This window comes from Fukomys damarensis, unplaced genomic scaffold (genome assembly GCF_012274545.1).
Source record: "Fukomys damarensis isolate Sample0158 unplaced genomic scaffold, DMR_v1.0_HiC HiC_scaffold_16, whole genome shotgun sequence".
Taxonomy (NCBI): domain Eukaryota; kingdom Metazoa; phylum Chordata; class Mammalia; order Rodentia; family Bathyergidae; genus Fukomys; species Fukomys damarensis.
Genome location: NW_022900928.1, coordinates 21,542,810 through 21,559,418, shown reverse-complemented (window position 1 = coordinate 21,559,418; position 16,609 = coordinate 21,542,810). Strand labels below are relative to the sequence as shown.

Genomic DNA, 16,609 nt, shown 5'->3' with positions numbered 1-16,609 from the left:
TTTTTTTTTTTTTTTTTTTTTTTTGGTACCGGGGATTGAACTCGGATCCTTGCACTTGCAAGGCAGGCCACTGAACCACTGAGCTAAATCCCCGGCCCAAAATAGGTCTGATTTTGATACTGAAACTTGTGCCGCTTCAGTTTCTTCCCAGGAACTTACAGGGGTATTTCTTCCCATGGTTTCTCCCCGCACCCTGGAGGATTTAGTAAGATTTGATAAAAGAAAGCAGTGAGCATGGGCTTGATGCAAGGTGGATCCTTGCATCAGTGTGCTGAATCCAAAAGCAAGGCCTGTCAGGCAGAGGAGGACCAACAGGACCAGTGTTCTTTGGTTACGTGAAGTTGTTCAAAGATAACTTGGGCCTCTGTAGGAAAGGACATCTATACTCTAAGGACCAGAAATGGTACTGATTAGAGGCTACCATATGAGGAAGGGTGACCAAGCATTTTCTGTGTGTTCCATTGTTTGGGAGTCAGTTCTAATCTCTTATTTGTTTGATGCTTGAAGACTCAAATGGATTCTTCACAAGGGAAGGAATAGGAGAGAAAAGCGATAGTAATAGCATGTATTGAGCATTTAACATATACTAAGTATCAGACTAAATTGCTCATAATGATTACATTACTTAATCCTTACTACAGTCCATGCAGTAGGTACTAAGTTTCAATTTTATAGATGAGCTAAGACTCAGAAAGGTTCACTTGCTTGTCAAGGTCATCCAAACAAGCACATGGAAAAATCCAGATTTTTTTTACTCCAAAGTGAAGTTGCCACTTGGGATGGGTTTGGCATAATTTTGATCTTGTAATGAATATGAGAAAGCATGGACACAATACATACCACAGTCCATGAAGTTTAACTTGCTCTGCTTAGTGAAGACATGGGAACCACCAAGGGCAGCTGCCCATGTGTACTTTAAACGAGTCTCTGTGCACTGTGTAGTGTTATATTATGTGGTATGTGCACATTTCATTGCAAAAGTGTATGTGCTAAGCACACCTATATTGTGTTTGTGTAGATGTGGGCAAATTTGCACATGCCTTGAGGTTGAGTAGAAGGAGCCCAGACTCACCCTATCCACCGTACTGACTTGATTTCCATTTTGTTTCCTGTGTGGGGTGAAAAGATGAAGCTGCATGCATTTGTTACAGCAGAGTATCTTAAGTGATGCAGCATGAGTATCTTGAGAGAAGGAAAACCACATGCAAAACAACAGTAGTCACCTCTGCACCAAGGACACAGCAGTCACCTCCCATTACACACATTCCCAGCTCCTTGGGTCTCAGTGGTACCTGGGCCTCACAGAGCAGGGAGGGAAAGACCTGATGAGTTAGGAGGATGCAGGGGAAGGAGAAGGTTCATGGCCAGGAAGAGTAAATTCCTTCAGTAAAGTTCCGTCCTGTGGAGAGGGCAATGAGCCCCTCTAACTTCTCTTACCACTGCCCCTAACTCCTCATGTGTCTTAGGGTCCAGTGGACTGCAGACATTTTATCATGGTTTGGTGTGGTCCCTTTAACGTGGTAGGGGTTCTCTGTTGCTTTTTCAGGCTGAAGTAGCCCAGCTACAAGAGCAGGTGGCCCTGAAAGATGCAGAGATCGAGCGTCTGCACAGCCAGCTCTCTCGGACTGCAGCTCTCCACAGTGACCACACAGACAGAGGTGACTGGGGTGACTGTGACAGAAAGCAGTTGTCCTGGGCCCTGGGCCCTGGGTTCACATGTGTGCATGTGCATGGAGGTATACTAATGTGTGTACACGCATTATGTGTGTGAGCATGTCCAAGTAAATGGACGCATATGTGCATGCTTTATTGTGTGGAATCATGCCATGGACTTCTCCCTTATCCAGAACACTCAGCTCTGAATGCTACGTGTTAATCGAAGCTTTATGTTATTGACACCTCCTCCCAGAGGAGCTCTTACCCAGAATGTAGGAAATACCTGACTCTCAATGATTGAAAAGCCTTGTTTCTAGGTTATCACCAGAGAGGAAGCTTAGCAATTTATCCTTCCTGGCATTTGTGCAAGGCCCTGAAGTTACAGATGCCGATCATTTCTTTCTCACCCTTTAGCTCTCAACTTAAAGGTCATTTCTCAAAAAGGCCTTTCCGGCTGCCCTACCTCACGTAGATCCCCTTAGTCCTGTTATCGCTAACTCAGCATCTTTCCTATCACTTCTTATAACTTAACAGTGTTGTATTTTGAGAGGTCTTGGGGCATTCCCACACTGGAGCAGATTTGTGTAAGAGCCCAGCTCCATATACAGCCCATGGTAGCCTCCTATGAAATAGTCATTGAATAAGTTAAAGGATAATGAGTGATCCTTAAGGAGCTCAAGACTTGTAGGCTGCAAATAGAGGCTAAATCTTCAAATATAAATATTCTTCTTAACAAGCATTTTATATTTATGGCTGTGTGTCATGTATGCAGAATGATCACACACCTTCCAACCTCTTGCCTTGCCCACCGGCTGCTGGTGACCACAGAGATCATACAGCCCTGTGCGTTGTTGCCACTGTCCAGTCTCAGCTCAGCCTCAGTACAGCTTAGCGTCGTTCCGAGCTGGGGTGGGAAGACCATGCACTCCTGAAACAATGGCTTAGGCTTAAAAAACTAAAGGAGAGACTAGCATGCTCCTTCTTCCCCCAGCCTTTCATCAGTGTCCTCTCAGGCCAGTGGGTGCACCACCTACCTGCCAAGGCCAACTTATGAAGACTGGGATATTCTGAACCATCTTGTGTGCCAAACCTGGTACCATAACATCCGGCCCAGACAGCCACGCCCTCTACTGCATGTTTCCCCACCATCCATGCCTTCCAGGTCTGCCCCAGTCCCATTGTCATGTACCTTTTGGAACTGGTCTTTTGGTCATTTGCTGCCCAACTGGGTTCTGACCAATGAGTCCAGGTTTGTCTTTATCTAGAATCTTTAGAATTTACCTTCTTGTACCCCTCTCCCTACACAAACTGAGCTGCCAAGCTGATATCAACTGTTAGGAGTTTAAAAAAATAAGCAAGGTGCTTTCTACTTTACTATGAGACTAAATCCTCATAACTAGTCATACAAAGTCCATACATTTACTGTTCTGTTTTTATTGAATATAACAAGCATCTCAAGGGAAATAGGATGCCTGTACCTTTGTTTCCTTATCTTCTGTACTTATACAGACGTTCCTATTCCCTTGGCAGTACCCAGTTTAGGAATAGTTATGAGTCCTTCCTTGGAAAATTGAGGTATATGCCTGTTCCTGCATCATTAAATGTCTCGCAAAGTATCTCCAATTTTTTCAAATATTGGCTTTTCACTTTATTCTTCAGACAAGTTTGGGAAAAGTCAAGTGAGTCCCAGTTGGGTCTAAAGTAAGAAAAAAAAAAAAACCACAGGTTTTCTAACACCACCAAACTCTTAGCCCATAAGGAAATTCTGTAGGCTTATGGTGAAATAAGAGTTTCCCTTTAACCATAGTGTTTGTTTTGATAAATTTATTGGTACATCTAAAGGTTTTGTTTTTTTGTTTTTTTGTTTTTTTTTTTTTGTACTGGGATCAAACTCCGGTCCTTGTGCTTGCCAACCAGGCTGCAGAACCTCAGAGCTAAATCCCCAGCCCCTCTATAGATTTTTTAATAATGACTCTAGCATCTTAAATTAAGCCAATTATGAAAATTTCTTTACAAAATAATTAATCCATTCAGCCATAAACTTTTTTCTTTCTCTTATTTTAAATTCTCCTCTGTTTATAGTCTTTTAGACTATATGATTTTCCCCAAAAGCATCCAGCAGCCTAGGGATATGCTGACATAGAGCAACAATGTCTGTGTTCTTAGCAAATGTTGACTGTAAGGGCTTTTTGGCTCCTCTATGCCACTTTTTAGGAAATGGCATTTTTATTTTGCCCATAAATGTCTATAAAGTGAAAATTAGATTCATTCACTTAGTTGTCCAAAAAAATATTAGGAGACAGACACTGCCCAGTTACCATCCTAGGTTCTTTAAAGAAACAAAGGAGCCATGTGCACACGGAAAGTCTTCAAGTTTGAACTTGTGGAGAATCTTAGCGTATATCAGTAGCTGTTAGCATTTACCTGAATAATTCTTTCTCTGCCTCAATTATTTTAGACCAAGAAATTCATCGTCTGAAAATGGGCATGGAAACATTGCTTGTTGCCAATGAAGACAAAGTAAGATGATAATTAAATAATCCTGTCCTTTCCCTCTTAACATCTCTGCCTGGGCACTGCTTGTCTGCTGTTCTGGACAGCGGCATCCCTGTCGGGCCAGTGATACAGGGAGGGGTCAAGAGAGCAGCTCCTGCCTTCTAGAGACTCAGAGTCAGCACTGGTTTTTTACTTTAATGCTTGGGAACCCTGCCTAAGTGGAATCTCCAAAAGGCAAATTAGAGCTCTGCCTGTTGCTGCTGGCATGGGGAAAAACTACCATTGTGGTTACGGTCAGTATTATAGTCCTGCTCGGATTCCTAGCAAAACTCAGGAGCAGTCAACGAATCTCCCACCCACACAATCCATTTCTACGACAGAACCATCATACAAGCGCTTGGCAGCCTGTGGTGCCTCAGTCTACCCTGTCACCTTACATTCTTCACATCTAATTCCTGCATAATCGTAAAATGACCACAGATAAGTGCAAAGCACTTGGCTACTACACACATAGCTCTGAGAATCCTAATGCTGCATTTTACAGATGAGGAAGCAGACTCCACTTTTACTTAACTTTTGCCAGAGTCAGGTAACTGATGGATAGCGGGGCCAGAGTTCATGCCCAAGTATATCTAAGTCCAGGCCTCCTAAGTCCCTAGATGCTCTCCTTGAAAGAACTGATCCCCTCTGGGAATTTCTTTGGTTGTTTTCAGTGTTTCTAAGATTCATAATGAATAGATGAGGCTATTAGGATAAATAGAACAAGGTTGTTTTTGTCTTATCTTGTTTAGCTATAGAGGGGACAGACTTTATCATGGCTACTTCATGCTCTGAGAATGTGAAAGCCCCTTGAAGAGTGTGTCAGTGATTGCTGACCATGATCTTCAGGTAGTCATGGCTGCAGCTGCCTCTGGCAGACGTGAGGGCCCCAGCTCAATAGGATGGGCCCACTTTCTCTTTCCCTTTGGGATACTCCAGCATTTTCACCTGGAATTTCTTTTCAGTGTGCCCAGGATATAGATGGGCCCCCAAAAGTAATCAGCTGAGGTACCAGACATAACGTAAATTTAAACCTGCTCTCGTACCATGGCAGGACCGTCGGATAGAGGAGCTCACGGGGCTGTTGAACCAGTACCTAAGGGTGAAGGAGATTGTGATGGCAGCTCAAGGTAAGGAAGGGCCAGTACACCATCTTCCCTGAAAAATACTGTTTTCTTTATTAAGTCCCAGAACAGTTCTGTCAGATTCTTTACCCTATTTGGCAAAGATCTAGTGAAAAAAATGGATCACTTAGACTGTCCTCCAACGTGGGAAATTGGCAGTTATTGACATCTAGAAATTCTGTCAAGTGGTAGTCAGCACAGCATTTCTAGGGACTATCCAGATCACCAAGAAAATAAAGCCTTCAATTTTTCCCCTTGAGAATTCCCACCCTACGCATCTTCCCAGGATACTCCTTAGAGACAGAAAGGAGAGTCAAACCTGGATCAGAAATCAATCCGTGCCCTTGTAGGAGATTAGAGCTCATTCACCTCTTAGAAATTTAGAGCTTCTGGAAGATTCACAGGGCACCTGAGAGCCTTTCCTGGGTTACCTGGTACCCAGGTTGCCAAGGAAGTCACAGGATAGCGAGAGGACAGGACACATGTTCACTGTCAGTAATTTTATCCATAGAACGGCGCTTGGGCTTGAGGGAGAGAGTGGAGGGGAACAGAGGCTGAGGCTTGGGCCTGTGCTCTGGTTGGGACCCTGGAACTTCAAGGGTAGGACTTCACCTTTTTAATCAGGAAAAGCTGTTGGTTTCACATTTGATGACCAGACTGATACATGCAGGCAGCTTCTGTGTTCTTTTGGGCACAGTGGTATATTGCCGGGCTGCCTGCCCTGTCACTTATGCCACTGATCTGGATTCTGGTTACCTGCAGAAGGAGCTGTTTCTCAAGAAATATTTTTCAGCATCCTTTGGAACCTCTGATTCTAAGCTGTTACCTCTTCTTAAGAAGGGTCCTCACTACCCTGGGTATCTATCAGAACCTCACACAAATGTTGCAGCCCTTTTTTCTCTTCTCCTTTATGATCTTGGGAAAGGCATTTTCAAAGTCTGATGGCCCATGGCCAAGAAATAGGTAAGTTGAAGGCAAGGGGTGCCTTACTTCTCTTTTTCAGGGATCAACTTTGATCTTGAAACGACCCTCATGACAGCCCTTGCTTGTGCAAGTGCCTTAAGAATTTTTCAGATCACATTCTTGCTTGTTCTTTCTATATCCATGAAGGATAAATGAAGTGAGGGTTCTGTGGTACAATTAAAAGTTTCTGACCAAACACAGCAACTGTCTTAATTCCTTTTCCATTGCTGGGACACAATACCAGACACCCACAGCTTAAAGGAGGAGAGGTTTGTTTTGGCTCACACTTTGAGTGGGTTCATTCCATGGTCAGTCAGCCCCAAGGCAGAAATAGTATTGTGGTGGGACTGGCAGGGGAAAGCTGCTCACTTTATGATAGCCAGGGAGCAGAGAGCAAAGGGAGGAGTTGGGGAGGGAAGATAAACCCTCCCAGTTCACGCCCCTAGTGACCTGCCAAGCCCCATTTCCTCACAGCAAGTAAGCTGTGAAAGAATCATTTGATGAAGCCATTGTTGATTGTAGCACCCCATGACCCAAAAGCCTGCCACTGAACACCTCTGAGGGTTTTTCAGGGCCTCCTAGGTCTAAACCGTAACAGTAACGATGTACTACTTCTGCATTAATGCTTCTAGGGCCTTCTGAGAGAACTCTCTCAGTCAATGAAGAACAACTGGAGGGAAGTTTCAGAAAGTGGAACACTGCAAATAAAGGCCCTGAAGAATTATTAAAACAAGAGGTACTGCATTTCCATCCACAGGGTGGGGTTACAGCACCTCCCCAGAGCATGCTCTTAGCCTAGAGGAAGATCTAGCCAGGCACCTGTCTAGTACACGTATTCACTGTGAGTAATTATATGCATGGAACAGCCCTCGGGTTTGAGGGAGAGAGTGGAGGGGAGCAGAGGCTGAGGCTCAGGCCTGTGTTCTGGTTGGCAGCAGCTTGGTAAAGCCCTAGAACACTCAAGGGTAGGACTTTCCCTTGTTTACTTTTGTCTTTCCGCTCTGGAATGTAAATGTAGGCCAAAGATGTATTTATTTTGTTTGCCACTATTTCTCCAGGATCTGCAATGTCTGATGAAGGGAATTCAGCAAATGTGTGTTGAGAGATAGCTTCACCTTCTGAAGTGATACATTCCTGTTTCACAGCTATCTCTTCGACCCCACAGTCAGCACCCAGATTTCCCTTCTCTTTGATTTAAAATCTGGTCCTATCATATGAATCTTTCTGTGCTTAGACTAAATATAAATGAACAAACACATGAACACAGGTGGAAGAAAGACTTCAGAAAAGGATTTTAGAGTCCAACTAAATCCTTTTAATTAAGATCACAGTGAGTTTGTTACTGAGTCAGAAGAAGCACCCTACATTTCTGACAGTAACGAAACAGCAGGAACCAGGGCTTGCTCAGTACCTCTGTGTGGTCACTGTGATTCGTACTCTATGCAGCTCAGCTGTTTACTCCCCATAGCACCTCACTGAATCCTTAGTGTACTGTGGTGAGGCTGAGCATTAAAGCATCCAAATGTACTCCAGGTCACACTGCAAGCAGATGGCAGAACCTGAACTCTAACCTATATCTACCTGACCTCAAAACCCAGCGGTGCTATGATGCTGGGGCTCTTGCCTTAGTAAATAAAAAGCTGTGGGGAAAAGAGGCTGTCTTTGCAGTCAGTGCAGTACCAGAGATACCCCTGTTAGCTCATACTCATGCCCCTGAGGTACTCTTTCCTTTCTGCCTTCATGGTGAGCTCATTATCACTCCTTAAGACACAGTTCACATATCCTCCCCTCTTGAGGCCTTCTTGACAATTCCCCCAGCCAGAGGGAGCCCCACCATCCCTTCTGTTCCCATACGTACTATAAGTATCAGTGCCTATCAGTGCCGAAAGGACAGGTGGCATCTTTCATCCTTGCATAATGGTCTGCCTCCCAGCTGAGGGGTGTGCTTGCCCCTCGCCCAGCATAGGGATGGCAGGCAATAGACATTGCTGATGTTTCTCGAGTGACTCCCATTAGTGTTCTCCCTTGCCAGCCACAGAATTTGACTGGTTAACCTAAGTCAAAAGGGAATGCTTTTGAAAGGATGTGTTGAGCCTGGAGAGCCAAGCTCAGAAAGGGCAGGAGTGGCAAAAGCCTAGGGATGCGGGTTTCGGGATTTTACTGCTACAATAAGAACATTATCTAAGCCTTGGGGATTAGGAAGGAAAGGCAAGTTATTATTATGCCTACCGATTATGGCATCTTCAAAGAGCAAGCTGTCCATTTTGATGTATTCACCTTGACTATACCCAGGAGTGAAAATACAGTTCCCCAAAGGAATCATCCAAAGAAGAGGAAGGGATTGTCCCTAAATAGTAACTTTCCTGTCTGGTGTCCCTTCTTTTTTCGATGCAGATGCCTCCCAAATGCAGCTCTCCCAAGGTGGCGCCTCCTCCTCTGCCACAGAAATCACTGGAAACCAGGTAGGAGACTTGAACATTTTGCCTAGAGCCTCTGTGCTCACTGGTCCCCCTTGGAGTTCCTAAAGTGGATGGAAAATGGCCCGTGTGCAGAGAATAGTCACCATGCCCTGGGCATACCCAACCTTCCATTGTCAGGGTATCACCAACCAGGCCTACCTCTCCTGGCCACAGAGAGGCTGTCTTCTCACAGGCTGAGGTCCAGGTCATTGTCACTGATAAAAGACTTGGCTGGGGTCTGAACCTCAGAGAGAAAGTGGCCACAACTCCTCCGTGCCTTCCAGTGGCTTCTTGCTGTTGAGATGATGTGTGTCTGTCACTTTCATGTGCCCCTTTGAAATGATCTTGGGATGGACTGAGTCCTTTGAACACTCAGGCTTTGTAGGGAGGGCCATGTCTTCTCCCTGGTCCAATTGCTAGTCCATTTGCTTTGGTAACAGTGCCCTTATAATGGGTTGGTCTATAGGGCCATTGACTACTACCTGGATAGTTCCTCTAAAATTAACCCATTTCTAGATTGTTATCCCTACTCCTTACAGTGTGTTTCCAAGTTTAGTTCCATGTGAGGGGGACAATGGAGATGTCACCACCATGAACAGACTAGAGCCAAGGTGCCTGGGGAAGACGGCTACAGCATGACAGAAACTTCCCCAAAATAGTGCTGACTCTTCAGCTGTAGAATCTATACTGTCAGAGCCCAATTTCTGGACAACAGTTGTCCTCCCAGGGTTTTAACCCCACAGGAGAATGGCAGTATCTGAGAGGATGATTGGCCAGGCCTAACTTTTCAGAAAAATAAATTTAGTTTATAATTCATTTTGGAAATTAACAATGAGGAGCTCATACTGAACAGACTCACAAAAGACTAATAATGAAGGAATATGACTTCCAAGGAGACTTAGCACCAGGTTATCCTTGGGAGCACAGATGGCACTGCCTCTTCTCTCCCTTTTGGTTCTGTATCTGCAAAATAGGCCCTGTGAAAACAAAATTCTTCTGAGAAGACTGCTCAGTTTGTGAAGAGCCAGAGCTGAGCTAGAGGATCTAAGCAGTGATGCTCTTGATTTGAAGACATGGTATTTATTTTGTTAAAAATCAAGTAGGACCCTCTGTTGGTCAGTAAGTAGAAAGTGTCAAACATGAAATATATGCACATTTGAAACAATATGCTGCAGGATACAGGCTGTACATATCCCAAGTGCTAGAAGGCCCACTCTGCAGACTTCCACAGCTTTGCTATGACGGGGCAAGAATTAGCCACCACACCCGAATGCTCAAGGCCCACTGGCAGCACCGTATTTGTTTTAGTAGCAGTAACACATCTGTGTGCTGAGTTACGCACATGGACACCAGTGGAGTCTTTCATTCCCTGAGAACCAGACGTACAGAGGCAAACAGAAAACTAGATGAAAGGTTGTGGTGATGTGTGCTTGGCTAAAAGGACACCTGAGTATGTTACTAAGTACAAGACAGAGTCTAAAAAGGCATGTAAAGGCTGACACACAGATTTGATTATTCTCATTTTACACATATATTTTTAAAGCGATCACAACATTGGATTCGAGGGGAAAGAATCATGGGTCTGAAAAAAATTTGTCTAAATTATCAGCAAAACAGTCAAGTTACTCATGAGGTCTGTGGGCAGCCAGTGGCCTGGCTGATATTTGTGTCTCCACTCCGAAGGGGCACTGACTCCTTTCTCCTCGATCAATCTTAACTTCACAGACAAGCCAGCATCGTTGCTTTTCCTGTCCATTGACTCTGCTGTGTGAGCACATGGCAGTCACTTTCTATCAGTTAAACAAAATTAAGTGTACTCCAGCTTTTTGAACAATGCCTCAGACTTTTCATTGGGATCTAAAGCCCTTACCGACATAATGTTGGACCAGGCTACTTCCTGAGGTGGGCCAGTCTGTTTTATATATTGGCTACTATGAAAGGTTTGATTTTTTTTTTAACTCTATGCCCAAGTCAGACCACTGATTAAGCACATAGATTGTCCCCTGCATGTTGATACCATGTACCTGCTTCTCTAGTAACTATTTCTTTGCTTTGTGTTTGTCTAGGGCTCAGAAAAAACTCTCCTGTAGTCTAGAAGACTTGAGAAGTGAATCTGTGGATAAGGTCAGTCATAGTCTACCCATAAAGATTACTGAGTTACTTCTCTGGGCCCATCTCAGTGCTAGGGTATGCAGATGAATCCTGGTCCTTAACTTGGAGAGGAACCTGTACAGTTGCTGGGAAGGCAGAATTACATGAACATATTTAGAAAAACAGTTTGGCTCAAGTCAGTCTTGAGACAGGACCCTCAGAAAATGCTGGCTGGTGGTGATAAGAGTGTGGTTGTGGTGCGCACAAGACTTGTTAAAGTCTGGTGGATAGTGGCAGGTTTGGGAAAACAGTGGGGAGCAAGAGAAGGTAAAGTCAGAGCCATGCGTCAGGTCAAACCACAGAAGATCCTTGACTATTGGCCCTGTCTTCCTAGCACACTAGGCATCATTGCAGAAATTCTGAATGAAGAAGTAATGTGAGTAAAGATGACCCCCAAAGTCTGATATGGAGTAATTTAGAAGACTGAGAGGCAGCTTTAAAAAATATCTAGAAAAGATATGAGGAGGGCTTTGTGGCCCCTTACTTGAGGACATCCCTTGACTATGTGGGTGGATCCTCTGCTGGACAATGATCATGGGTTCTTGGACTTAGCTAGGAGAGAACAAGGAGCCCTGTCCTGATAGAGCCTTCAGCAAGCTATGCTGTATTTATTTCCTGGACTCCAGCAGTGTGCCCACCTCCCTGGGTTCATAAATGCTGAAGTTAGCGGGAGCCATGGGCTTGGCTCCCTTGGCTGTGTGCTTCTTGCTATCCTGATCAGATTGTTAGCAGCCATCCAAGATGTCTGTCTACAGTGTTGAACCAGGGACCTGTGTTTGTTGCCATGAATGGTGATACCCAAGGCAAAGGGGTGTGTGTGTGTGTGTGTGTGTGTGTGTGTGTGTGTGTGTGTGCGTGTGTCCTTTTCAGATGTAAGCAGATTGTTAATCCTGAGATTTTTGTTTGTGATTAACATCAGTCTCTTTTTTTCCACACAATCAAAATCCTTGTCACTTCCTAGTGTGTCAATGGGAGCCAGCTCTCTCCTGTGGCAGAACCCAAGGTATGTTAACTTCACATCTCTATCACCTATCTGTGGTGGTACTGTTTGCTAGTTTTTTAGCAAGTTATAGCTCTGGTGCCATAAAATATGTTAACCATAAAGGGTAAGAAGGCAATAAGAAAATTCTTCCTCCCCATTTTATCTTTTGTTTGTTTGTTTGTTTTTGTTTTTTGAGACAGGGTCTCACTATGTAGTTGAGACTGACCTGGAACTCACTATTTAGCCCAGGCTGGTCTGGAACTCACAGCGATCCTCCTGCCTCAGCCTCCCGAGTGCTGGAATTACAGGCATGCGCAACCACGCCTGGCCCTCCCATTATATCTTTATGTGCACTCATGTATAATGTGCTTTTACTATCATTACTTGTGGGATAGGATTTATTAGTATCACCTCCATGTTATAGACTTGGAGAAATTAGTCTTTAAATAATGCAATCTAGATTTAATTGCTGAAAAGGAAGCTAGAGTGATCTTAGCACCCAGTAGAGCATGACAGCTCTCATGCTTTCTATGCTGTCAGTTAACAAACACAGGAGGACAATGAGTGCCCCTTTAATGAACAAGTCGTGTTATAAAAATTCCACTACAACTGATTTTCTCCCAGGAAGCCTGTTGTGGAAGATGATTAAATTTCCAGATCAGTGAACAAATGTTAAGCCCATAATGAACTGAAACTTTGCATAATTAGCATGATTTCAGCCACACCCGAGAACCACTTGTACCATCATATGGAAGAATGTGTTGGGTATGGCCCTTCTCTGTCTCCTTTTTCTCCGTGTGGGCTTTGGCCTGAGAAGGTTGTTTTTATATATTTGCACCAATGTGACAGAATGGGGAATCTCTGCCCTTCAAACTGTGTAAGACCTCTGTCTGTAGCCATGGGGCTTCTTTGCACTTTCACATTTGTAGCACCTGCTGCTAAAATTAGGCATCTAGTCCTTGGGCCATCTGACCTGTAGAGCAAAAATCTTCTGCCTGCCCCCCGCATCCCTGTGCTTTGGATACATAGTCACTTGATCCTGGGGTCACTGTGGCCCCTCAGCAAAAGCCTTGGTATGGACACTGCTCTGTGACATCTTACCACCTCAGCCTCACAGAGGCTGTTCGTAGATGTTTCTAAGTACACATGTGAGCATGTCTGTTCCTTTGCAAACACAGCTAGTTCATGGGCTCAAACTTAATTACCAAGAAATATGAATGATGTGAGATTTCTTAACAAAGAAAGAATATAAATCCTCCAGATGAAAAATTTGATTCTATATTTAGATATAGCTTTGACCATAATCAATAACCTTGTGCAACTCAGTTAAATGTGTCCACATCTTTAACCACACACACACACACACACACACACACACACACACACCGATTCCCCAGCGCAGTTCACAGGTGCAATAAACTTTCTGCATCAGCGTCCTCTAACTGTGGCCTTGCTTCAGCTGGCCCCTTGCATTCTGTGACTAAACTTGTTACAAGGTAAGACCTCCTTGTGTGATTTTTCCAGCTCTGAATGTTAGACGTGTCTTCTGAACTTCTCCCAAGCTCTACCTCCTGATCTGGCTCTCTGGGCTATGAGTCAGTCTTCCCTACTTCTGATAGTTCTACAATTAAGTTCCTGCAGCTCTCTCTAAGTAGTCTGTTCTCCGGGCTGAACATCTGCACATGTGCCTGGTTCAGCAGCCTGCAAAGCACAAGTTTCTCAAAGGATTCTTTAAACTGTGCCCAGGGCCACACTTGGGTGTGATTTCTAGATGTCATCTAACCCAAACCTTCCTTTATCTAGGGGCTGCTATTGTGGATTGCTGTCACTGTAGAACTCAACATTTGACATTCTCTGCTTCTGTTTATCTGCTGTCCACTGTGTGCTAGTCCCTGCACTTAGTATCGCATCACTTAGTATGCTTGGAGGCAGGAATTGTTATTCACTACTGTTTAGAAACTACAAAATGGAGGTGCTGAGAAGTTGAAGAGAAAAGCATTGGGCTGTCTCTGTCTGTTCTGGGGGTGTTTGTGATGACACAGCCAAAAACCTGTTTGGAGAGCCCTTTGCCATTGCATATTTCATGGAGCCATTGCATATGAAACTGGAGTCATTCCCTGCAGTTCTCTACACTTGTCGAACACTCTTCCCACGGTCACTGTTTCCTGGGGCTGACTGTGTATCAGAATAATCTCAGACGCTAGTTAAAAGTCCAGACTCTTGGGGTGTGCTCCAGAGTGGCTGATTCACCGGGCTGGAGAGGCAGTGGGGACTGCGTGTTGTCTTTGCAGTGTTCCAGGTGAGTGTGAAGCAGCCACCATCTGAGGCAGCACTGGGAACTGCTGAGCTTGCCTACGTGTCTGCTCACGTCCATGCTCTATCTTCCAGGTCATCACAAGCGTGAAAATCTTAGTCTTCATCTCCCAGGGTTCTAATTACTTCTACTCACTGGCCAGTTTTTCGGGAATTCTTAAAGCATTTAGTTTCTCTCCCTGAATCTCCTCCTTCTGAATCTATTTTGAGTGGGTTACTGTCAGTGTTTAGTAAATGAACTGAATTTTGGACAATTTCCAGGCCATGTGATTGTAAGCAAAGTGAACTTGGAAATGTACTGATCGCTTGACTTAGTTAAATGAAACTTCAAAAGATGCCCCCATCACCACAGTCTCTCGTTATTGTTCTGATTTGCCAGTCTCAAAATCTGTTTCATATTTCATGTTACTTTTCTTCTGGGCCCAATCAAATGATCCACAGTTGATTCCCTCAGTGATATTACTTCACTTTCTCCTTTTTTTCCTCTGGCTTTCATAATACATTTCACTTTGTTTCCCTCAGATTTGCAGACAGGTGGGTCATTATATCCTTTTCAACCAAATAAACTCTATTCTTCTTTCTTGTTTAATCAACTTGTTTCTTTGGTACTCTATATGGCCAGGTTCCAAGCACAGAGCCAGTTGCTCTGAAGCTGTATTTCATGCAGTTCCTATGGGAATTCTGTGTTGGCATGTAGCCCTATCCTGTTGTCATCTTTCCCAAGTGTGTGTGCCTTCTTGATTTTCCTTAACGTGATGTTTTTCAAAAGAACTATTATCACAACAGACTTGATTGATTGATAGATTGATTGAAACAGGGTCTTTCTGTGTTCCAGGATGGCCACTAATCTTTTCTGTAGCCCAGGCTGGCCTTAAACTCAAAAATCTCCTGCCTCAGCCTCCCAGAATGCTAGGATTATAGGCATGCATTACCACACCTGGCTCAAACTTTTTCTTTTATTGCTTCAAATTTAAACTCTGAATCTCCTCTTATAGCGTAGGTTTATCTTATTAAAGATCCACATAATTTGTGTACTTGGCCAAGGTCTTGCAGAGTTCTTCCCTAGTCTGATGTGAGTGAAGGTCTTACTTAGCGAGAGTGCCTCTTTACTAACCACTAAAGAAAGTCTGAGAGAACAGAGAAACCCAGCCCACACTGACCTCATTCTCCTCTCTTTCAGAGAATGTGTGTGTGTGTGTGTGTGTGTGTGTGTGTATTCAAACATACATATATGAGATAAGGCACTAGGTAGCACCTTCTGGAAAGGAGTAATTCATGGCTGCTAATTCAGGGAGCCTCTGAACACAAGGCCATATGGCAAAGGTCCCCTTTTGCAAGACACCTCTATTTTTCTACTTCCTTCTCAGATGCAGTTGCTCTCAGCCCTTCACTGGGGCTTTACTCTCTCCCTGTCTCACTCTGTCAGGTCTCCCTTTCCTGACATGGGATGAATGGTTTTCTTGCAGTCTTAGAGTTAAGATAAGTGGAAAATGATTGTGGGAGAACTGGAAATTGTTTAACCAAGGATTTCCTGAGGAGTTTTGAGTTTGAGAGTTTGAGTTTAAGGGTTTATCCAGCCTCTCTCCGTCTCTCCTTCCAATAGGACAGCCCTTTTCTGGTGGAGCAGAAATATCCAACATTACCTGGGAAGCTTTCGGGAGCCACACCCAATGGAGAAGCTGCCAAATCTACTCCCACCACCTCACAGCCCGACGCTTCAGGGAGCAACCTGCTAAGGCTGAGTGAGTATCTTGTCCTTGACACTTTCAGTCACTGTACCAGATACTTGCACCCACCACTGCCACCCACATTTGAGAATGGCAGGGCTCAGGAGGTCCTGGACCAAGTTGTACCCTAAAGTAGAACCACTTTTAAAGGTCGTATCCTACAGTATAGCCTAGGCAAGCTGTTTCAGGTCAGCACTTCAGAATGGCAAAAGACAAAACCAAACAAACAACCAGAAAAACCCAAAACAGGCTATGTATGCACCCTATTTTTTTCTAGCTGCAGTTATTCACCTCATTTTCTCCTCTCAACCCGTTTTTCCTTCGTTCCATTTCTTTTCCCTTCCACCTTTCCTATCCCCCATTCTTCCTCTGCCATCTGATTTTCCCTCTTCTGTCTCTGACTTCTTTGCAGACTTTCTGTTACCAGTAGGATAATATTCTAGGCTCTTCAAAGTGAGACCGCTTCCTTAGGCAAATGGAGGCAGTAGCCGGGGGACAAGGATATCAATCCACAGGCATCCTTTTGGAGGGTGGGACCTGAAACTATTCAGTCTTAGCTCCATTCCATCAAGATAAATTATCTTTCCCTAAAAGCAGCCCAGGAGGGAATGCTCTAGTCCTGGCAGCATTCTTGTTACCCTTGACTCCTCTGCCTGCTCTTCTGGGAGCCAGCCTGTGAATCCATTCCTGAAGGCCAGT

At 44.3% G+C, this 16,609-nt stretch overlaps 1 protein-coding gene across 14 annotated transcripts in view; it reads left to right on the top strand.

The window, feature by feature from the left end:
* Ppfibp2 (PPFIA binding protein 2) overlaps positions 1-16,609 on the top strand; it is a 152,952-nt gene that overhangs the window by 114,228 nt on the left and 22,115 nt on the right. For all 14 annotated transcript variants that reach the window (XM_010615962.3, XM_010615955.3, XM_010615956.3 and 11 more), the window contains 8 exons: positions 1,547-1,658; positions 4,115-4,176; positions 5,246-5,321; positions 6,911-7,014; positions 8,673-8,740; positions 10,804-10,861; positions 11,850-11,891; positions 15,787-15,925. In XM_010615962.3, coding sequence (XP_010614264.1) covers positions 1,547-1,658; positions 4,115-4,176; positions 5,246-5,321; positions 6,911-7,014; positions 8,673-8,740; positions 10,804-10,861; positions 11,850-11,891; positions 15,787-15,925 — 661 coding nt within the window. The remainder of the gene's footprint in view (positions 1-1,546; positions 1,659-4,114; positions 4,177-5,245; positions 5,322-6,910; positions 7,015-8,672; positions 8,741-10,803; positions 10,862-11,849; positions 11,892-15,786; positions 15,926-16,609) is intronic.